The following is a 23485-nucleotide window of genomic DNA, read 5'->3' on the forward strand; positions in this document are numbered from 1 at the left end:
CAATGTACCTAGCATGAATGGCTCCTAACCTGGTCCTAGGTGCTACAGGCAGAAACCTGTACCACAATTCTGAGAAGCCCCTGACTCCTTGCAGGACATTGGCACACTGCTGTAGTCTATCAATATCAAGGTTAAAATGTTCTTACTAAAACAGGGACAAAGCTGTGGAAAGGAAGACATTTTTTTACACTGAGGGTGGTGAAACCCTGGCCCAGGTTGCCCAGAGAGGTGGTGGATGAACCATCCCTGGAGACATCCCAGGCCAGGCTGGACAGGGCTCTGAGCAACCTGATCTGGGTGAAGATGTCCCTGTTCATGGCAGGGGTGGCACTGGATGAGTTTTGAAGATCGCCTCCAACCCGAACTATTTTATGGTTCTATGAATATAAAAGGTTGGTGCCCAAAATGTAACTCCTTTCCCAACAGCCGGGTCAGGGTCCGCGTGTCAGCGTGGGTGCTAGTCAGTTCGCAGGGCTGAAGTTGAAGACAAACTTGGGATAAAAGAATAAAGGACTAGAGAGCTGTCCTGTTTGGCCTGTCACTGCCTCCCAGAACACCTGGCAAGCTGGGACAGTCTGGGAAATTGACATTTCTCTTGTGTAGAACAGTTGTTCCTCAAAGCTGCTCAACACAACCTTCCCAGACAACTCTTGTGTCCCTAAATCTCTTTCCTTCCCAATTAATAAAAATTTCCCTCCAAGTTTTCCTCAAAAAGGATAGTTTTTCAAAATGCGTATCAAACAGGCTTTCTGAGACTCAGTTTCCTTTTTTGTTCCATCCTTTATGACTGAAATTGTGACAAAATATGCAGAAGGAAGACAATTTTCCCCTGTCCTTAGGTGATTAGATGTTTTCCAAGTCTCCAGTCCTTCTAAATTCCCAATATTTAATTTGTGTATCTCTTCTACCTTTGTCAGGCTGCTCCTGTTTGCATCATTTTCTGGACTGGTAAACATTATACATCTTATATTCCCCCAAAGAAAATATTATGCAAATAGCTCCTGAGCACTATGGATCCTAGTGAGCTCCTGACATTATAGATACGCCACATCAACATAACAGAAAGCAAATCTGAGATGGGGGGATGTGAACTATATAAATATTCTTCCTCTTAAAACATCAAAGCTGTGCTGGGGCATTTTCCTCTGTTTTAAAGGAGTGAAGAGCACTGATAAGAGACAGGTGCTGCTGCGGATGGTGGCTGTGAAGAAGGTAAGAATACCACAGGATCAAACCCAAAGCAAATGTGAGGCTATTGTCTCCCCTTTGGCAAACTTTAATGAAGAAAGGCAAGAGGTTTAAATAACTACTTTAAGGCCAAATGGCTGCATTTGATTTTTATTCCAAAGAGCAGACATGCAAGAGGAACAGGAGAACATAGCCAAGCATCATCTGTCTCTGATACACAGAAAAGCCGAAAATATTTAATGAGCTGAAAAACAAGTCAGAGGAGCTCGCAGAAATGACAGCAGATCAGCGCCAAGAGGCAAGAGCAGGAGACGCAATGAAAAAACATCCAAGAGCTGACGGCACTTAAGGATCAACACAGACAGCTGAGGAGACAAAACAGCAGTGAGGAGAAGGGGACAGTCAAAGCTCCTGTTTGTGGTGCTGGGGAAATGCCAGCTGAGCAAAGGCTGCCAGCACACCTCCCTGGGGAATGCTACACAATGGTCCTCCAGAGACAGGGAAGTCCATGAAGCAAACCTGGACCTTTCCTCCACATCAGGAACTGCGTTTCAGGCCAAATCAGCATTGGTACCAGCAGAATGTGGCAGGTAAAATGTTGAGTAATGGTCCCAGGGCATCATCCCACCTGCCGGCACATGAAGATGTGCTTCCCAGGCCAGATGATCTGCTGTTGTACACTTCAGGGTTTTGCTTTTAATAAGAGAAAAAATTAAAAGGCTTGTTTCAAATGGAGGTTCTAAGAAAAGCTACAGGAATGTTTGGAAACCTTTCAGAGCGCTATGCCATTACCTCCAGTGAACACAGCTATGCTAATAAGCTCCCTAAAAATGCAGCTGCTGGATGCCAAAACCAGCAATCCACGTTCTTGCAAACAGCTCAAGTGATGGGGATCACTCTGATACTTTAAGCCTGTCGAACAAACTGTACAAGTCAGGAGGGCGCCTGTTCTTTGTGCCAGCCTCACGCTTTAAAGCGATTCCCCTTCACCCCCATGATGGTGCTGCTCCCAGCAGATTTTGCTGTCTCATGAGAACTTGGTCCAGTGCTATTTTCTGTGGTTTATATGGCTTCCCGCAAGCTGTGTGCCAGAAGGAATGAGGCATTTGAACAAAGAGTGACTGTCTTGAAGATCCCCATAGGAGTGACAAATCAGCAGGCTGCCATCAGTGTGGGAGGAATAAAAAGATCTAAATAGGGTTAAAGTAACTAAGGACCTGCTGAGATTAAGCAGGGACACAACTCAACTGGCCCAGCAAACTGGCCTCATGCAAGCCAGGACTAGTAGTTCAGCTGGTAACTATTTTAGTGCCAGTTCCCATCACGTAGGCAGGTTGGGTAAGCAAAGAAGGGGAAACACAAATGGGCTGCACAGGTACAAGGTCGCCATGAAATCTGAGAGGGGAGGTGAATAACGGGCAGAGTTTGTAAGGGACACCAAAGGGAGATGGTGACAGCACCATTGCTTAGGACTCGAAGGTACCACCTCAAGAAGATGGACAGAGAAGAACTACTCTGCACCATAGAGAAGATGGTTGGATGTATGAAGGGCCAACCCAGTCCCTTGCCTGATGACAAAGATGGTGCAAGAGGAATGTGAACTCTCCTGCCACTATACAAATCATCTTCCTCACAGCGCAAACAAGCTAAGAGGTATATGAAGCAGCTTCACCGCAAGACAAGAGTCTCTCTTCCATGGACTCCTGGGATGAAAATAACTTCATTCTCTCCTTCATGCAGCCCTCCAGCCTTCATCTTGTTCTGGTTGGTCAAGACTTTGCAGTTTGGTGCTTCTTTCTGAAGGATAACAGGGTTTTGGTGCAGCTCTGCTGGCTTCTTGTGCGCCTGTTGTCCGTATTTCATATCACTGAGTCAGATTCAGATTGAAACATGGAACATAATGCAGCTGTAACACATGCAAGCAAACCCCATTTCAGGATATGGCAATGGAGCTGAGTGATTGCACTGTCACGAGCTTGTGCCTGAGCAAACCCTGGTGAGGGTAGTTCCCATGCTTTGTTTTTACTTGATTACTCATGTTTCTGCCGAAACAACTCTTGGGGTTGCTTTTTTGCTAATAAGGGTATTCCAAAGGCTTACTGAATATTTTCAACCTTTGACTCAAAGGATACCAAATAAGCCAAAACTCAACATGGAAATGTATTGCTTACTTAAATGGTTTGGTCTTGTGCAGGGCAAAGAGAAACACACTGCTTTGATATAATCTGAAATTGCTACTGCATTTCTGGCAGAGCTGAGAGGTGTGAAATGACCTTTCATAAAAGCACTACAGACAATAAAACAAGTGAGTAAGATGGGGTGTACAGGGACCAACCACATATCCAGGGTCCAGCCCCAATCCTTACAACAGAGAAACACAAGAAAATTTCGCTTGAATTTGGGTTTGGACTCAGAGCAAGAATTTTAAATCTCAGTAGGATTAAGATATTAGGCAGTCACAAACATGGTTCATAATTCAGCATTTCTGCAAAAGGAGATCAGATTGCCTGAGACAGGCTTTCTGACATTTTTTCCAAACTTTTCAATGCTCATGAGCTTCTTGCAAGTCCAAGAACCATCTGCAGAAGTAACCAAAGCTTTTAGAGAGGCCAACTCTCACAGTGAGACCTAATTCCCAAAGAGCCAGAAATTTCTTTAAAGGAATTTGCTGAGCAACCAGAGTCACCTCCTGGTGAGTGTCCAACTTGACACACCTCAAGGATGACTCATCTTCAGGCACCTTTGAACACCTCCTTCATCAAAATAAATTTCTTATAAATGGTGTCAAGCCGAGCAGCCTAAATCTATGATGTTGAAGATGACAGATCACTACTGGCTTACACAGATCTTGCCCATAGTCACACAGATCACTCAGGGTTTTCAAAACACCACTTGTGCAGTTCAGACGATGGGGTGGAATCCATGCAAGCCAATCCACACACCTAATTTGTAATGAAATAAGCTACACAAGCTGCCTCATCTTACCCAGTTTAGGTGCTATCAAGAATTTGGGCATCTAGTCCCAACTAAACTCCTTTTCTAAGAAGTGGAGGGAGATAACAGTGGTAAACAGATAAGAAAATGCAAGACCTTTACATTAGAAGAGGTTGTACTATCTTACTCTTCAGTAAGTAAACATTTAGATTTGCATCTTAACAAAAGTGCCTCAACTAAGTCTAATTGGGTTAAATTATTCTAACCATCATCTTACACTGTAGGACTAAAACTGCTGACAAAACTCCTGAAAAGAATGAGATCTCTGAACTGTTGACAGTAATTTAATCTGTAAGGCAGAGTCTTAAAGGATAATGTGCTAATGTACTACCGGTTATGCTCATTTTAGATACACTCTAATTTGATAAGTGTTACTTCAGTTTTCAGAAAGAAAACTGATACTTATTAAGAAGATTAATTACAATTACACCCTCACTTATTTGATGAATTTCTGAACCACAAAAACAGGAATTTACTGTCTCAGGTACCATTATCCTTTGGAACTGAAACTAAGAAAAGTTGAGTTAAAAACTGAAACACTGAGAGCTGAAAGTATGTTCTACTCAGGGAAATTAGACAGAAAAGATAGGAGGCCTTGCATACTTGCAAATGCTTGCAAAGGGCAGCAGACCTGAGTTAAGATCAGGTCTGCTACCAAGTCAGAAGCTTGTCCAGCACTTTGCGCAACAGGATCCAAATGGATCCATTTCTGGAGGTAAAGAACTATAAATAGCAGCAGATGTTGATGACTTATTGACCAGGCTTTGGTGTGTTTTGCGTGTGATAGGTGTCTAAGTTTTTTCCTGAAATTAAAAAGTGAAGTGGTTGAATTGAAGAAAAATAATTAATTCCTCATAATATCTTAGAAAATGGGATGTTCTACATACCTTTTAAAAAAAAAGTGCCCGGAATCACCTTGTAAGTGATGAATCTCTGAGTGTGACTTCAATGCTAGGTAAAATATATGGAAAAGAACCCAAAAAGAGTTGGCAGAGAGGATGCTTCATGGGCCAGCACCGTGGCCCATGTCTGCCCCAGTCCAGATGAGGAGACATATTCATGTTGTGCCATTACGAGGAGAAGGGATCTTTACATTTATTTGAGGGCAACAGGCAGGTGCTGCAAATTGGGGCCATGTTGGAAGGCATAAAAGCTTTTAGATGTGGACAAATTGCAGACCATGTATGTAGAAGCCATTCCATCAGGTATAACGCTCATGGAGGCCTTTGTGGGCATCACCACAGTGACTGGTAACAAAAATTTTCTGTGCTTGGAAAATGTTGTCTGGGCAAGCAATTATATGAAGAAAAAAAGAAGCTCTATAGAGGAGCTGCCTCCTGTGGAAAAAAAGAGGAAAAAAGAAATAGAACTAACATTTAAAGAGGTTTTTCTTTGTGACAGAGGGGAAAAACTCCTGTCAGCACTTCAGAAATAAGCGGCCGTGACCTCTTGAACTGTGATGAGTAAATCCTGCGTTCAGTAAGGTAACAAGGGGCCTGGAGACACTTGTGTAGCTATCAGCGCCCAGACCATGAGTAATGAGAGCTCTCAAACAACTCTCAAACCACGACAATTTGTGTCACACGCTCCAAGAGCTTCTTCTCCAAAATAGCAAGTTTTCTTATGTAAATGGCTATGCTGAGAGGCCATATGAGATCACCCGGTGCCCAAGCAGAGCCGTACTCCCTCATTTTCATCAGCGCTTCAGCAATCATCATCTGAGATTCCCAGCGTCTCACAGACTTTATTCTAGTCAGTGCCCATTTCAGAACAAAATCAAACATGTTAATTAAGGGCAGAATAGCTGACAGCAAAAATTATGAAAATTGCTGTCTCAGCTCAAGCCCTGCTAGTGCTTTGGAAGAAGATTTCCAGTCTGGTGTGATGACATGAGACAGCTCTTCAGGCTGTAGAGAGTGCATCCTGACTCATCTGTCTTAAAATGAAAAAAAACAATGGGTTCATGGCTTCACAATGGGAAAGCAGAGAAATCTTTTCCTTTTTCTGATGTTATCAGGATAGATGGTGCCTGTGCAGCGTGAAGATAATGCCCGGAAAAAGGTATTCCTGGGACAAATCTGGATCACTGTGTGATAACCACATCGTTTGAGTTCTCATACCGTGTTATCACCAGAGCTATGAAAACACAGGTGAGGTGGCAGCTGCAAAGCAAAAGGAGCGTCTGACTACTGGAAAACATCAGGTTATTCCTACTGGAAAGATGTGAGACAAATCTGTCCCTGGGGAAGCCACTGTCATTTGAGTTTCATGGATTTCATGGATACCCCAGAGATTAATTTTACCATCTCAGCTGACTAGCTTGGTATAGTATGAGGCACAGGCTTGCTGGACCCATCTCATGCATGAAGTGAGCCTTTTAAATAGTGCTCAAACAGACCTTGTTGTCACCTGCCATGTAGTTCTCACATTCAGTTACTTTAACTTTTTTAAAAGGGTGCAGTAAACACACTGCTAATCCATAGCCTGGTACAATTGCTACTGAAAGGATGGAAGAGCAAAGAATCAAAATTAGGAAACAAATTGATAGCATCCAGGAATACCCAAGGATCTAATGAGCTTCTGCTTATTGATATCTAGGAGTCAGTAGCTTAATGTGGTTTTAACAGAGGATCACTGAACATGTCTGAATAAAGGCAGCTCTTCTGTCAGGAGAATCTGGCAAATGCTATCCTTTATGATTAAAATAATATGTTACATTGAGTAAAGCATCTTGGTTTTGCAGAATCAATGTATTTGAGGCTATTCTTCAGGTGCTCCTGATTTAAGTACAGGCAGTGCCTTCGAGAGAACTCATTCTGCAAAGAATTAAAATAATGAAAGTGAATCCTACAAACCCAGAGCAGGATTGCAGGATCGAGACCTGAAGGAGAAGAGCACACAAGGCAGAGCACCAGCAACTTCTGAAATCTAACAAACATCCATAACATCTCATCTGCGCTATGTAGCAGCACTAGAAAACATGTATTATTTCCTTTCCACTGTCTGTATTGCAGCTGGGAAGACTGGATGGCAATATAACCAAACCTCTTACCAACATAGCCAGGCGTCCCGCAGGCTGTGGACATCACATCTCCTTTACCCTCCATCTTCGACAATCCAAAGTCACTGATCATGATTTTTGACTCTTCATCCTGGCTGTAGTAGAGCAGGTTCTCGGGCTGGAAAGGAGAACAAGCAAAATGTGTTTTGAATATGTAAATCCAGTAACAATGTGTGTGGGCTGATGTGTTACATTTAGTACAACCCTAGTTACACCATACAGTAATATAATTTGTTTCCCCTAAATCCTAAAGAGTTGCCCTTACAACTGATACAGACTCCTGTATGGTAACTAATGAAAGAAGCTGACACCTTGGGCTTTGAGTAACTTTCCTGTGATAACAAACATCTCCTTTGGCACCCCAAATAAGAAATAAGTCCCTTACTTGTGAGATGCGTCTGACTTATCAGCACTTCAGAGTGATAAAACAGAAGGATTAATTTGAAGACAGGTAAACATGGTAAATCCAGGTAGTGTAACAAGAAGGTTTTTATACAGCATTTAAAAAAATAAAAAGGAAAATAGCAGGTATTAGAGATTTTTTGTATCTTCCCTGCTGGAATTAAGTTATGAGAGAGGAAATGCCTTTACAGTTAACAGAGGATGTTTTAGCTAAAGCCGATTAGGAAAAAATGCTACAGCACTAAGCACCGTGACTTGTTTACGCTGAAAGAAAACAAGAATCACTCCACAAAGCCCTGTGACTTTATATCAACGTCAGGCGGTCTGGAGAGCGCAACCAGCTCCATCTGCTGCAGCGTAGTTCTCCTTCCAAGCGTTTTGAACGCGCTGCTGCTCCACAGCAAAGCTCTTGCTGGGTGCTGTGACAGCACATTCTTCCCCTAATTCATATTTGGGCTCGCAGAAAAGGTCCAGCATAGGCTGGCGCTCTGACAGTCTGATGGCAACAGGGTGCCACTGCACCACCCAGACCTTGGGGTCTTCATCTACAAAAGTGCCGGATACCCAATGTTTTGACACAAGCCTGGTGTAGACTTCTTGCCCAGAAGCTGGTACAAACACCCACCCGCATGCAACAGATTCTGTCCATCAGCCCCTGTGTGCTCCAGGAAATGTCAAAAAGCAGCTGTGGCCACACAACATCATCAAACTCCTCGGGACACATCCAAGCTTGGGTTTGTGAGGAGCAATTGCAGCGCAGAAGCACCAGCATCTGTCTTCATCCCGTAACCTCTTCTTCTGGGGAAAGGGGCAATGAAGAAACACTGGAGGGTGTCTTCTCTATCCTACTCTGAGTACACTGTGCCCTTGTGGCCAGGAAGGCCAATGGCATCCTGGGGTGTATTAGAAGGAGGGTGGTCAGTAGGTCAAGCGAGGTTCTCCTGCCCCTCTACTCTGCCCTGGTGAGACCACACCTGGAATATTGTGTCCAGTTCTGGGCCCCTCAGTTCCAGAAGGACAGGGAACTGCTGGAAAGAGTCCAGCGTAGGGCAACAAAAATGATGAAGGGAGTGGAGCATCTCCTATGTGAGGAAAGGCTGAGGGAGCTGCGGCTCTTCAGCTTGGAGAAGAGGAGACTGAGGGGTGACCTCATTAATGTTTACAGATATATAAAGGGTGAGTGTCAGGAGGATGGAGCCAGGCTCTTCTCGGTGACAACCAATGGTAGGACAAGGGGTAACGGGTACAAACTGGAACACAAAAGGTTCCACTTAAATTTGAGAAGAAACTTCCTCTCAGTGAGGGTGACAGAGCCTGGAACAGGCTGCCCAGGGGGGTTGTGGAGTCTCCTTCTCTGCAGACATTCAAACCCGCCTGGACACCTTCCTGTGTAACCTCATCTGGGTGTTCCTGCTCCAGCAGGGGGATTGCACTGGATGAGCTTTCGAGGTCCCTTCCAATCCCTGACATTCTGTGATTCTGTGATTCTATCCTGCTTAGCCTCAAGGTTAAAGCTCTTTCTGGCTCCCTGACCCCAACGTGAAGCCACAAAGCGATGGTTTTATCCATGGGATATGATGCCCATGAGACGATCTACAAGCTGTGAGGCAGAGGGAGCCAAAAAGGGAAACGATTCTATTCATAAAAATAATTATGAAGTTACACCATTTATGTTTTTTGTCATTATATCTTTAGTTGGCCTTTATAACGCTGCCACTGCTTTCAAGCACTGCATGAGTCAGTTTCATGCCACAGTCAGCCCTTGGCTGGAGCTACTCCTGATTTTTACCAGTGTAACTCACCTTAGGCAGCCACTTTCTCATATTTAGTAAAGCCAAGAAACCCTCCCATTTCAAATTCAAACCATTAAAAAATCTGTTTAAAAGAACTCTGGTCATTCAAGCTGGATAATTCCAAACGTGTTAAGGAGGTGGTTCACTGCCAAGCAGAGCTGCTCGAGTCTTTCAGTTGTTTTGTACATCCTGGACATCCCTGGACTTTATCTGCTGCCACCTCTTGATATCTGCTGCTGTGTTATTTAGATTAGAGATGTGGAGCACAGATCAGCTTCTCCCAACTACAGCAAATACTATTTTGGTATCTGAATAACACATAATTACAATAAACAATCATTATAGATTTTTCAAGGCTTATATTTCTGTAGAGTGGATTCTTTCCCAGAGTTTCATTTTGAGGGATCACAATTAGAAACTTCCACTTATCTTGATATTTTGAGATCATCAAAAGCCTTATTATATCCACATTTTTGCCATCATGGTATGTTTGTGCTAACAGAAATTCACAGCAGGTGTTCCTCACACACCATATTTTATGACTCATTTTAAAACAACTGATATGGTACTGACAAAGACTTGCAAACAAAAATAAAGGAAAAGAGCTAGTCTTTGCCCCAAAATACCACCGGAGAATGTTGGTTTGATCTAAATTCAGTATGTCCTTACATAAACTCTGAAAGTAATTCACAGATGAATCCACCTCCCAATTAACAGATCTCATATTTTATTATAGGAACTTTTTAATAAGTTTGATCTGTTTTAAAGTGAGAGCTACAGCCTTCCTTTAAATTACAAAGGCAGGAATATTAAGAGCCTGCACAATGGAGTGTCTGAATTAAGAGCACTCAGACCTCCCTCCAAAACCTCTGGTTGCAGAAATAAACCTGAAGTTATTTTCTGCAGATTGAACTTAGGAGAAAGCCGGCCATGTTAAAATTCTATACAATGCTTCCATACTGAAGTGCAGGGGAGCTCTAATAAATATTAAAATATCTTTATGTACTTCAGGAAATGAATGGGAACTGAAGGCCGCACGTGAAGATTGTAGGAGACGGAAGACTAACCCGTGTCTCCTTACAGAAAACCCATTATTTGGGACTATTAGGACTAAACTGGACAATGCTGAGGAGGAAATACTATTTGTGGACAGCACTGTATATTTTCCTTTAAAGAGCGCAAAATCAATAATTTAAAAAATATGCTTCTACTTTCTATTGTTCTATTCTATCTATTGAAGCGAAGCTCATAGATGCCCACTTCTGGCAGAGGAATCCAAGCCTGAGGCAAGTCCCTTGCTGCAGTAATGTGTGGAAAAGCTTAAAATCCTGTGGGAATGGCCCCTGTGTAGCAAAAAGCTTCACATCTGGAGCCAAAGAGCAGCAGAAGAAAAACGCTGTGTTGAGGTTTTCACAAAACAAGGCCACGTCTGCCTGTCTTGGGCACCTTGGAGAACTGTGGTGCTGGTGGTTACACTGGGCTCTATTTTGGCCCCACTGCATCACATTTTAGGAACAAGCCTGCCATTTATTGGTTTGCACCACACAGCATTTCATATCAGCACTAATTTTGGAGGGGATAAAAGGAAATAAATAGTATTGCCACAATTTTTCATCCATCTTAAGACAAAACAGCGAGGTCATATTCTCAGCACTACAACCTTCATGAAGAGGACTTGCCAAAAATCACAAACTTACGGTTTAATGTTAGACCAAATTAAAAATTCAATTAATTTAAAAATACATTTAATAAAAATTGTATTTAAGAAGGTAAAAAAAAAAAAACAAAACCAAAAGGGCTTCTTTGTAGCTCTTCACTCTATCAATGTTCATTAAGCCTTCAGGTAATTTGACCCGTTTTGTCAAAGTCTATTATCTTTACATAGGGACAATTCAAGGCCACAGCACCAACATCCACGGCAATTCCTGTTTGGAGCATCCATCCAAAACATAACCAGAGGTGTTATTTCATTCACTGAATTCTTAATTACTGGCAGTAAACTTCGGAAGATTAATTAGCTCAGAAACAGAACCCCCAGTTTTCTTCTGACATTTGTTTCTTCTTCTGATGCCTTCTGCGGATTTATTATTTAAGATACTAAAGAAGGGGAGGTTTAGCTGTGTGTTATGAATTGTAAGCCTTTTGGATTATCTTAATGACAGTTAAAGATATAGGAAGGAAACAATATAGAAAAAATATCCTGTTTTTTTTTTTGTTTTGGTTTGGTTTTTTTTTGGTTTTTTTTTTGTTTTTTTTCCAGAAAAGCTGAGTTTTTGATGTGATAACACAGTACAGCTAAAAGGAAAATTATAAAAATCACATTTGCACACAATGTTCCTTAGGAGAATCCTCACTGTTAACAACGTCTCCAAAAGCAGTGATCCAAATAGCACAATATGAAATCATTGAATTTTCGCACACTACTTACTGTTACTGATCATTATTAAGGAAAATTGAATATATTATAGCACAGTAAATCTGTAAGATCCTTTACAGCAGTAAACACATCGCATCTGAGATGAGTCTCCTGCCTTAATGTAACATTTTAGGTCTCAATGAACAACTTGTTTCCCACATCATACACACGTAATTCCCATTGTAACAGCTCTGATTGCAAAGTCCTCATTAAAAACAATTGTGATGGGAGGATGTGGAGCCTTCAGAGCATCCCTCTTATGGTAAATCCTTACTGAGACAGCCAGTCCCACAGGAGGTTGGACTTATGTGCGTTAGGCTCACATAATTACGCAACCTTCATTAACACTGTTCAGAGGACCGAGTCACACTGCAGTTGTACCTTGAGGTCCCTGTGCACGATGCCCATTCGGTGCAGGTAGTAGACGGCATCCAGGACCTGTCGGATCAGGGTGCTGGCGTCCTTCTCAGTGTAGAAACCTTTCTCGACAATGCGGTCGAAAAGCTCTCCCCCCGACACTCTGGAAAACACAACAGGATGCAAGTGTGAGGATTTTCTTCAAAATATGCTTTCTACCTCACTAAAGGATGACCAGGTCCATGCACTAGCCACAGGCAGTCTGAGCACATCTGTCTGTAGCTCTGGGAGATCTTCCACTGCTCCAGCAAGCACTTGGGTTTGGTTTTCCCATAGTCCAGGACTGGTTATGCTATAATGGAAAGTAAAATCCATCACACAGAATCATAGAATAGCGTGGCTTGGAAGGGACCTTCAAAGCTCATCCAGTGCCACCCCTGCCATGAGCAGGGACATCTTCACCCAGATCAGGTTGCTCAGAGCCCCGTCCAGCCTGGCCTGGGATGTCTCCAGGGATGGGGCATCCACCAACTCTCTGGGCAACCTGGGCCGCTGTTTTACCACCCTCATTGTAAAAAATTTCTTCTTCATGTCTAATCTGAATCTCCCCTCCTTTAGTTTAAAACCATCACCCCTCGTCCTATCACAACAGGCCCTGCTAAAAACTCTGTCCCCATCTTTCTCATCATTCCCTTTTAAGCACTGAAAGGCTGCAATAAGGTCTCCCTAGAGCCTTCTCTTCTCCAGCTGAACAGCCCAACTCTCTCAGCCTGTCCTCCCAGCAGAGCTGTTCCAGCCTCGGATCATTCCTGTGGCTCCTCTGGCCCCTCTCCAACAGGTCCACGTGTGTCCTGTGCTGAGGACCCCAGAGCTGGACCAGCACTGCAGGTGGGGTCTCACCAGAGCGGAGCAGAGGGGCAGAATCACCTCCCTGACCTGCTGCCCACGCTCCTTGTGATGCAGCCCAGGACACCATCGGCTTCTGGGCTGCAAGCGCACATTGCCGGCTCATGTCCGATCTCCATCCACCAGCATCCCTCAAAGACTCACTAGAACTTGCAGATGGAAACCACAGCTCTAGCCAACAAGAGCCAAGAGAGCAGACACTGGTTTTCATGCTGTCCCACACTAATGAACTTCATACAGGTGAATTTGGTCTGCCCTTCCCCCTGGTGTTGTCCCACTGGGGTTGTGGGGCTCCCTACTAGCATGATCCCTTGGGGTTCACTTTTTACTCTACCAACCAAGCCTTGGGTTTTGCGCTGGGAGAATGGTCCCTTTCTCCTTTACCCACCAGCAGGTGAAATGCATACGGTAGTTCCCACCAGTACCTATAGAGTGTTAGTTCATTAAAGAACTCTAGGTCTCTGTCAATTTTAAATGCTCTCAGAGGTCCCCCCGTTTACCCACACATGTACGTTCATTTGTCACCAGCCACAAACTCTTTAGGCGGAGCACGGCCCCTGCCTGGCACTGGTAACAGACAGTTATTGATGAGGGAGAATAGATTATCAGTGCAATTAATCACCAGATGACACAGATGGGGAAAGGATTCTGCAGCTCAAAGAAGAAAGAAAATAAAACCTTGACATCCCGCTATTTAATGTCTGTTATATTATGCTTTTCCTCTGCCCTGCTAGAAATAACACGTTCTGAACCTAATCTTAAATAAAGAATGGACACATTAGAACTCCCTGGAGGAGTATCTGGGGAAGCAAAAGAGGAAAGAAAATTCTGAGTAATTGAAATAATAAAACTGTCAGGAAAAAACTGCCCTACTATGGTAAATAAAAGATTTCCATTTTAACAAGCAAAACCTATTAAAAAATAAAATGTATGCAATATGTTTCTTTCAGTAAGCTGCACCACTTAGCATACCATAAATAGCACAGTAAAACTTTCTTTAAAAACAAACCTAATAAAGGGAAAATAATAAATGATTACAGTCATTAAATACATATGGACTCGGAGCCTGCCATTATATGAACACTAGGTAATTCAGCCACAGCCACTCTGAGCAATAATCTGCTTGAATAATGCCATGAAGTCACTTCCTAGGGAAGTTTGGAGCCTGAATGGAAGAGAAGACTACTGCTAAAAACAAACACAAAATGAAAAGCAACCTTGGAAGAAAAAAAACCCAACTAACAGATAATCCTCCTCTTAACTGCTAGGCAAACAAACCAAATAGCTTGCTAAAATATTGGCATTAATTAGAAACTTTGCAATGAAGGTGAAGTTCACCCAGGGTCTGAAGTCCACCCAGGAGACCCCTGACCACACCAGCATCCCAGCTGCTTGTTGCTGGAAGAGGGTGCTGGGCTGACCATGGGGTGAGAAGAACACCCTGGTACCAAACAGGAGATACTGTGATCACAGCACAGTGGGGCAGGAGACACGGCAGGTAGAGGCTGCACCGGCAGAAGGACCATCAAACAGCAACCTGCTCTGAGATGACACCTTGAACACTGCACAGAAAAAACTTGAATTAAAACCCTTCCTTTCCTAGTTTCTTACTATAGGAGCTGTACTTCTCATATATATAGGCAGTGTGGCCAGCAAGCCTAGCAAAGTGATTGTCCCCCTGTACTGGGCACTGGTGAGGCTGCACCTTGAATCCTGGGGTCAATTTGGGGCCCCTCATTACAAGAAAGACCTTGAGGTGCTGGAGCAAGTTCAGAGAAGGGAACGGAGCTGGGGAAGGGTCTGGAGCACAAGTGTGATGGGAGCGGCTGAGGGACCTGGGGGGTTCAGCTGGAGAACAGGAGCTGAGGGGAGACCTTCTGATCTCTGAACTGCCTGAAAGGAGCTTGGAGCATGGAGGGGGTTGGTCTCTTCTCCCAAGTAACAAATGACAGAACAAGAGGAAATGGCCTCAGGTTGCATCAGGGAAGGTTTAGATTCGAAATTAGGAAAAAATTCTTCAGGGGAAGGGTTGTCAGGCATTGGAACAGGCTGCCCAGGGCAGTGGTGGAGTCACCATCCCTGGAGGGGTTTAAAAGACACATAGATGTGGTGCTTAGGGACATGGTTTAGTGACAGTGTTGGGTTAACGGTTGGAATTCATGATCTTAAAGGTCTTTTCCAACCAAAATGATTCTATGATATCTACATCGAGTATTGCTCAAAGCCCCTCTCAGCCCTACACCCTTTGCTGGAGCCATTGCCTTCCGTGCCAGGAGAGAGTCAAACACACCTCCGCCTCGCCGTTCACTGAGGGCAGATACAGCTTTATTGAATCTGGCTCCTATTAGCTGACTGTCTTTTTATATTTCCCCTGCAGCCCTTTTGTTTCCTGTGGATTGATTGCACTGAAAATTGAGCCCACGCAGTAATTAATATGACTGAATACAGCACATTTCCCCATGAAAATGCAGTGCGTGCTGTTTTGCAATTTCATACAGTTACTTTTGTTATATTGAAGAGATGGACTGCTTTAGTAGATACTGATTTATATTGTGTGCTTTCCCACACAAGGACTCTCTCCTTCGACATTTGCAGAGAACATACTTCCACAACGTTTTTTTCAGCAAAATGACTAAATTTCCCTCCTGCCAGCTCACTCCCCATCCCCCTTAAGGCCTCATTCTTTAATCGAAAGCTTTTCTTAGTCAAATTTAGTCCAGTGGATCTACTGTACCCAGGCTCAATCTGTTTATAATTTTATTTCAACACACGGAAAACACTCACAACCTCTTAAATGATGCATTGCAAACCAGAGCTTAATCCAAGGACTCAGGAGGAGCAGACGATAAGTTCATAGCCACTTGCTTATTCAGAGTGTCAACAGCATCCCAGGTGCACACAGAGAGTTGAGGGGGGCCTGTGGTCCTATTCATTTGTGTGGTGAGTCCATGTTATGGCATATGGGATTTACATTATATGTTTGTACTCACCTATAGAGTATTCCTGCTGTGGGCAAGAGTCATGGCTGGGGTTTAACTCCCAGGGATGCTCCGCAAATCAGCACCCAAGGTCATGGCTAGTTTCCATATGGAGCTTATGTCCATACGGTTTTTCTCTTTCAAAATAGGGTTAACTCAACCATAATGTTATTGGGAATGCTGCTCCCTGTATGGTGCTCAAGGACTGACATAAGTCAATGCTGTTCCAGGAGCAAACCAGCAAGGGCAGTTGTGGGAGGGCATCTGAACTCTAAATTGATGGTGGAGATGTGGGCTTGGTCTAAAACTGGTTTTGATCCCAAACCCTCTGCCCCACTGGGACTGGCCATCCTGCTCTGAACAGACCTGGGCGCTCACAAAGCATTGCTGAAGTTTGTTTGTTCCAGTCTTCGTTATTCTGGGATTTATTTTTTCTAATGGCAGCACCAGCTTTGTACTCTCTACAACAATTTTGAACAGTGCACAGAATGCAGAGTTGAAACTGTAGGCGCTAAGAGCAGAATTAAGTCTTTGTCTTAAAGAAATCTGAGACAAAATTTTCTGACCAGAAAGAAAGAGTAGAAAGAATTTCTTATTAGTGGAAGAGGACTGCTCCTGTCTCGCAGGCACCGGCTCATGGAGCTGGACACGCTGTCCCAAACATCAGTACAAGGAACCTTTTTTCCCTGCTGCAATCGGAGTAGCATTAGCCCTGCCCAGGGATTCAGAGCTGGGCAAAAACCAGCAAAGCCAACAGACCTGTCTCTTCTGCAGAGATACCAGCTGGGGCCACCTGCAAAGCACGTGCGGCTCCATCACTTGGGCTGTGCTCAGGCACCAAACTGTGGCTCTTCCTTGGTTCACCAAAGGGTGTGGGGAAAGGCCAGTGCTCGGAAAAGGAGCTGAGCTGGGTGTCCACATCACACAGGGACATCTCTGCTATGCGCCCTGCCTACCTGATGGGAATCACTTTCAAAACAATGCTTGGAAGATTCATTTGGTTTAAAAACAAACAAATAAATACCAACCAAAAATCAAAACACACACACACAGACAAAACAAAACCCACAAAAATAAATAATTTTGACTTCCACTACATCTTTTACCTGAGCCTATGTGCCGTCAGCTCATGCCGCTGACTATCAACACAGGCAAGGCCAGAATAAACATAATTTCAATTTCCTCATTGCAGGAATGAGAGAATCAGACTTGCCCCAATGAAACAACCAGGACATACAGCAATGTCCTGTTCCACAAGCCCTAGCCCACTAAGAAAGATGCATTGCCATCAAACCCATTTTGCAGAGGGCCAGTAGGATACAGCTTGACCATATGAAAAAAGAAGCATTATCTGCAGTTCCAAAGAGGAGACACAGATTGAACTCTGGTTCCAGGTTTTCCTGAGATAAAACCTTATGGATGTACTGTTTCATTAAGGACATTTTGTGTGTTGATCATGCAGATGATGCAGATCTTTCAGAGGATCTACCCTGGTGCTGGAATCTGCAATAAACTCCTACAGTCCTCTGGTCTGGGGTCAGCGACAGAGTCTGCCCAGCTCTAATGAAGATGAACAAGGGAACAAGAGACAGATGTTAAAAACAGAGTGTCCATTATTACATTTTTAATCTGTTTGGTTTTGGGTTTTTTTTTGTGGGGTTTTTTGTTTGGTTGTTTTTTTCTTTCCCCTGGTTGGATTTGAAGATTTTGTCTCTTGTTTCTTCCCAATTTGGTGTTTAAATGTAGATCCAAACCTCCAGCACAGGCTGCGACACTGAGTGTCCCAGTTTAGGACAAGTTTCAAAATACTTTGAAAATGCCAATGGTTTTTGCCTATATGCATAAGCTACCTTGTTATTTGGGCTGTGCACATGCACTGTTGGCTGAATACCCTCAGACAGTAAAAACGGACCTTGAAAGACCTTGCAATCCTCATTCGAGGCAAAGAAGAGGTCACTCTAACACTTCTAATAATTTTTAAGGCTCTGTCCAAAGGTTGGTGTCAGTCCTTGTCACTACAGTTTCTGTATTTTTGCCATTTCTAATTTACAGACATAACTTGGGAGACATGAGGAAACATTTCAGGATTAGTATTGCACCTTTACATTAACACGTTTCACCACCAAGTTCATCAGGAAGGAGCCAAACTGATAAACAAAATGAAAACAACCCTGCTGCACATACGGGGAAATTATGTGATCGACTTTTTTCTAAAGCAGTACCATCAGGAAAAGAGAAAGAAATGCTATGATTAAGGATGAGCACCAAACAATTGCTCCCTTGTAATTTAAGACTCCTAAACTCCTAAACAAAGAGCCAGTCTCTCCGGATTTCTGATGGTTTTGCCAGCAGTGTGAAACCTGCACACATATACTGAAGGTGACTCTACCAGGTAACCACCAAATCATCACCACAGCTGTCTGGTGGCATCACCCCCTACATATGTGAGCCTTCAGGTAAATAAATACATGCATAAAAGAACAAATAAATGCTGGAATTAAAAAAGGTATTAGTCATATATTGATATGACTATATTAATGTTACCCTTTCTTACTCTTGCTGGTACCATCTGTGTGTACAGATAAATCCTCTCATTTATCCACCCTTGCATCCCCCACTGTTTCCAAGTGTAGGAACCTTTCTTCTTGTTTTAGGAGCTTGATAAATAACACCCTTTGAAATATCACTGTGACCGCATCGCCATTTGGCAAAATATTGATGTTTTTCCCTTTTGGAGTACAGGCTGGAATTGCTCTGGATTGTTTACCGCTTGACAGTTTAATTGCTTTTTATCAGAAGTCTTATTGATGAGCTCATCAGCGGTTGATTTACAGAGAATCCCATCAAAGCTCTTCACAGCTTGTAGGATTTTCCCTCCAGAAGCACAGGAAGCTCATCTGATGCTTCACAGCAGCTCAAGCCGTGATCCTGGGTTAGAAGAACCAGCACAGAAAGGCAGAGACATCCCTAGGGACTTGCTAACATTGTTTAAACCTGAAAATTAGAGATGCCTAATGAATAAAAGGGCTGATTTCAGAAATGTGGAGCAGGAGACATCCCAGGCCAATATGAAAAATAGGTAAATTATGAGCATTACCCTACAACTGTGAACAGTTCACGGATCAGAAGTTACACGTTCACAATTTCCTATGATCTAAATCATAAAAAAACCCACATAATTCAGCCCCTGGAGCACAAAGCTGGAAGTGTGAGGTGAGATAAGAAAGACTGAATGGACTGTTCCTGGGAAGGTCTGGCTTTGAGCATTAGTTTTCTCTAACGAAGGAATTCTTGTTAATACAAATATTTCCATTTTTTAAAAATATTTTGAATTTAATGGAGGGCTTTTCTGTTTGGCTTTAGACTTCCTCTGCATTGTGAAAAAGCATGAGAACCAGGGAGCAAACCTGGCCAGTTCACTGTTCGAAAGAGAAATTGGCTGCCCCAGTCTCATTGTTCAAACAACTTAACACATAAAAAGAAAACGAGTAAACTGATTAATAGAGTTTTAGACCCAGAAAGGAACACTATGATTATCCAGCCTGACCTTTTGCAAACATAAGTATGTGATTAAAATTCTCCTTGTGCTGATAATCTAAGGTGTTAATCAGGCAGGGACAGATATTGCTATAGAAAAAGTCTTGCAGAGGTTTGCCTTATTCAGTATACACCTCAGAAAACTGCAGCAGCTTTCTCATTTGCAGCACGTCATAAAATATTCAGCCTGAACAAGGCAAGGACTTTCCCTGTTATTGTAGCTTTAAATCACCCACCTTAAAATCTGACGGTAACATAAATATATGCTCCAAGGCCACCAAAGAAAGGACGCGGGATTAATTTTGGCTTATTTTTCCAGAATACAGGTGTGTGAATGTGGCAGAGAGGGGTAGATGGGCATCAGCATCCTATCCTTTGATGGCGCTATTCAGTGCAACATTGCTGTGGGATTTACTCTGGAGGATGATGGTTCCTCAGCCCTTCATCGCCACTGCGACGGTGGCTGCACCACATTGCTGCCCCCACACCCTGAGGGGTCGTTTTGGAAAAGTTTGGGGAAAAACTGGTATGGCCATCTCTCAGAACCAAACTGAGCAAACTACGACAGTTTTTTCCCTGCATTAAAAGTTTCATATGACTTTTGCTGAGCAGCTGCGGTGAGACTGTGCTTTGGAGAACAGGCTTCTGTTTCCACTGGGACACAACCGTGTAGTCTCTGGAAAGCTCAGCTCACAGATATAATGTAGTTTGGCAGTTAAAATCTTCGGAGACAACATTTTCCTTCACAGAATCCCTACTGTGGAGCTCTTTTGAGATCCGTCATTTTTTTTGAGGTCAACGCTGTTTTGTTTTACTCAAAATTTTACTCCATATTCAAATATTCAACATTGTATTCAAAATTTTCCCTGGTTCTGTCAGCGTCAAAAAGTGTGACAGCACTAACAGCAACCAAATTACAAAGGACCTCAGGTTTTTAAGTCTCTTCTGGCTAAATCTTACTGACTGACAGCTCATGACAGCCCTTCAAATGTCAGAGCCCACTTGCCTCCATCTATGCTTGTCCCCCCAGGCAGTGGCACATGGAGGAGACCCAGTACCTGCCACCTACAGCAACGCTCCCTCAGTTTCATAAATATCACTATTTATGAGGAACATATCTATAGTAAAGCAACCTGCACTGACAACCCCACCATGCAATCAAATCCTAAGGAATATCATAGCGAACTTCACATCTCCAGCGCTCTGCTCAGGTCCATGAACACCATGACGGGCAGAAGATGGGAACAACTTTTTCCCACTTTTCTGAGCTCTTGCAGTTTGATTGGCACCTCCACAGGAGCCAAGGAATCATCTATTATAGTATTAGCAGCTTGAACACACTCAAATGTGCTCCTTGCCACTTTAAAAAAAGGCCTATGAATGTATCTGTTGGTTATTCAGCCTGTTTTTCTTCATGGCTTTGCATTAAATGAAAAGGCAAAGCTGAAGCTCAGCAATGGTGACTTTTACCTCTGTCCGTTGTATCATTAGCTCCAATGCTTTGATGTCACCACATGTGAATCCATACATACAATGGGTTTACCACAGGTTTCACTGTGAAAAGAACCCCAGCATTTTGAAAAATGTCATTAAAATATGCACAGCATGCATTAAATAACCAAAAAATTTCGTTTTAAAGAAGAAATTACTCCCTGATTCATTCATGTCTTTACATGAGACATCAGTAAATCATCCCAAGCACAATCACTCTTGCTCATATATATGTATATTTACATATATGTGATTTTGTTGTCTCAGCCTTTCTCACTTTGCTTCTAGAAAACAAAAAACTAGAGCTCTGTAGACAAACCACCACACAAAATATGTTTTCCAGTGTCTGAGGGCTGGAACAATGTATTTCCCAACTGCTGTCATTTTCCTCCAGCTCTCCATAAAATAAGTGGATAGTTAAAATCTGGAGGAGATTCCTCACCTGACAGCAATTTAAAAGTAGGTCATGTTTCAGCACTAATAGGTTTGGTTTGTTTTCCTTTTGACTTGTTTTCCAATGGAAACCAACCTCAATGTCCTGCCAGCATTAGCTAGGAAGAACAGACCTAAAAATAATGAGAACCTATGTAACTGAAAACGGATATCGTAGATTATACAATGTACAGTAAACAATTATGAAATATAAGATGAATACAGGACTACGAATTGTCCTACATATAAAAAAGGATCACAGAAAAGTATAGTAAAGTTACACAACTGGAACTTAAACAGCCTAGATTTTCTCTGAGTAAAACTTAATAGAAATTTTTCCTTTTTCTGAGCCTAATTTCCACATGCTTTCTCATAAGTAAGTTTGCAGTGAGATCACAGAATCACAGAATGTCAGGGATTGGAAGGGACCTCCAAAGCTCATCCAGTCCAATCCCCCCATGGAGCAGGAACACCCAGATGAGGTTACACAGGAAGGTGTCCAGGCGGGTTTGAATGTCTGCAGAGAAGGAGACTCCACAACCTCCCTGGGCAGCCTGTTCCAGGCTCTGTCACCCTCACTGAGAAGAAGTTTCTTCTCAAATTTAAGTGGAACCTCTTGTGTTCCAGTTTGAACCCATTACCCCTTGTCCTATCATTGGTTGTCACCAAGAAGAGCCTGGCTCCATCCTCCTGACACGCACCCTTTATATATCTGTAAACATTAATGAGGTCACCCCTCAGTCTCCTCCAAGCTAAATAGCCCCAGCTCCCTCAGGCTTTCCTCACACGGGAGGTGCTCCACTCCCTTAATCATCTTTGTTGCCCTATGCTGGACCCTCTCCAGCAGTTTCCTGTCCTTCTTGAACTGAGGGGCCCAGAACTGGACACAATATTCCAGGTGTGCTCTCCCCAGGGCAGAGTAGAGGGGCAGGAGAACCTCTATCAACCTACTGACCACCCCCCTTCTAATACACCCCAGGCACCACTGGCCTTCCTGGCCACAAGGGCACAGTGCTGGCTCATCGTCATCCTGATGTCCACCAGGACCCCCAGGTCCCTTTCCTCTACGCTGCTCTCTAATAGGTCATTCCCCAACTTATACTGGAACCTGGGGTTGTTCCTACCCAGATGCAAGACTCTACACTTGTGTAGAGCGTGTCATTGCGGAAACAGCTGATGTTAAGTCAACATTGGGTGACACTTCTCTCAGTGCAGAAAGAGCTCTGAAGCTCCTTGTATCATCTGTATCTCACATAAATTCTACTTACTTTTTAGCTTTTCTATAGGATGTACAATACCTGCAGACTTTTGAGTTGTCCCTCTGTACTGGATGAGCACAAACAAGAAGTACTTATTGTGAACCACAGAAGGAAATGCAGTCAACTGGTCAAGATATCTTGTTGAAAAAATCAACCTGTCCAAGTAGTTAATAGAAACATTGGGAGCTAAATGTTAAAACCAAACAGACCAACTTAACTTTAAATTATATAAGTATCGTGTTTTATCAGACTGTTACAACTGTATATACGTTTTAAAAGTCACTAATGTGCTCTTCAACTTTTGAGAAAGTGTGAAGAATTGATAAAGAAAAACACAAGATTCTAGTTGTTTATAATGAAGAATTTATCAAGAAATCTGCAAGTAACCGAAGTATATATGGGGAAAATCCCATTTTATGGTACATGCACTATTTAAGGTTATACAACATCTATAAAAATCAGGAAATAAATGTTTGCGTTATCAAGGACAGCTCCTTGAAATGTTCTGTTAGCCACAAAAAAGCAAGCAGAAGGTTTGGGAGAAAACTGGATGCAAATGCTAAAATAATTTGTCCTCCTGAACATCCATGGTACACTCACACCTTCAACTGTTTTGACAAAAGTTAATCTCACTCAATCTTGCAAGTCTACAGAATGAGCACCCATCTGAG

General features: G+C 43.0%; 1 protein-coding gene across 5 annotated transcripts in view; it reads right to left on the reverse strand.

Moving 5' to 3' along the window:
- Positions 1-23485, reverse strand: part of CAMK1D (calcium/calmodulin dependent protein kinase ID) — a 237155-nt gene that overhangs the window by 39112 nt on the left and 174558 nt on the right. For all 5 annotated transcript variants that reach the window (XM_065049282.1, XM_021298229.2, XM_005510296.4 and 2 more), the window contains exons 4-5: positions 12236-12374; positions 7235-7361 (exon numbers count right to left, since the gene is read on the reverse strand). In XM_065049282.1, coding sequence (XP_064905354.1) covers positions 7235-7361; positions 12236-12374 — 266 coding nt within the window. The remainder of the gene's footprint in view (positions 1-7234; positions 7362-12235; positions 12375-23485) is intronic.

This window comes from Columba livia, chromosome 1, assembly GCF_036013475.1.
Source record: "Columba livia isolate bColLiv1 breed racing homer chromosome 1, bColLiv1.pat.W.v2, whole genome shotgun sequence".
Lineage (NCBI taxonomy): Eukaryota > Metazoa > Chordata > Aves > Columbiformes > Columbidae > Columba > Columba livia.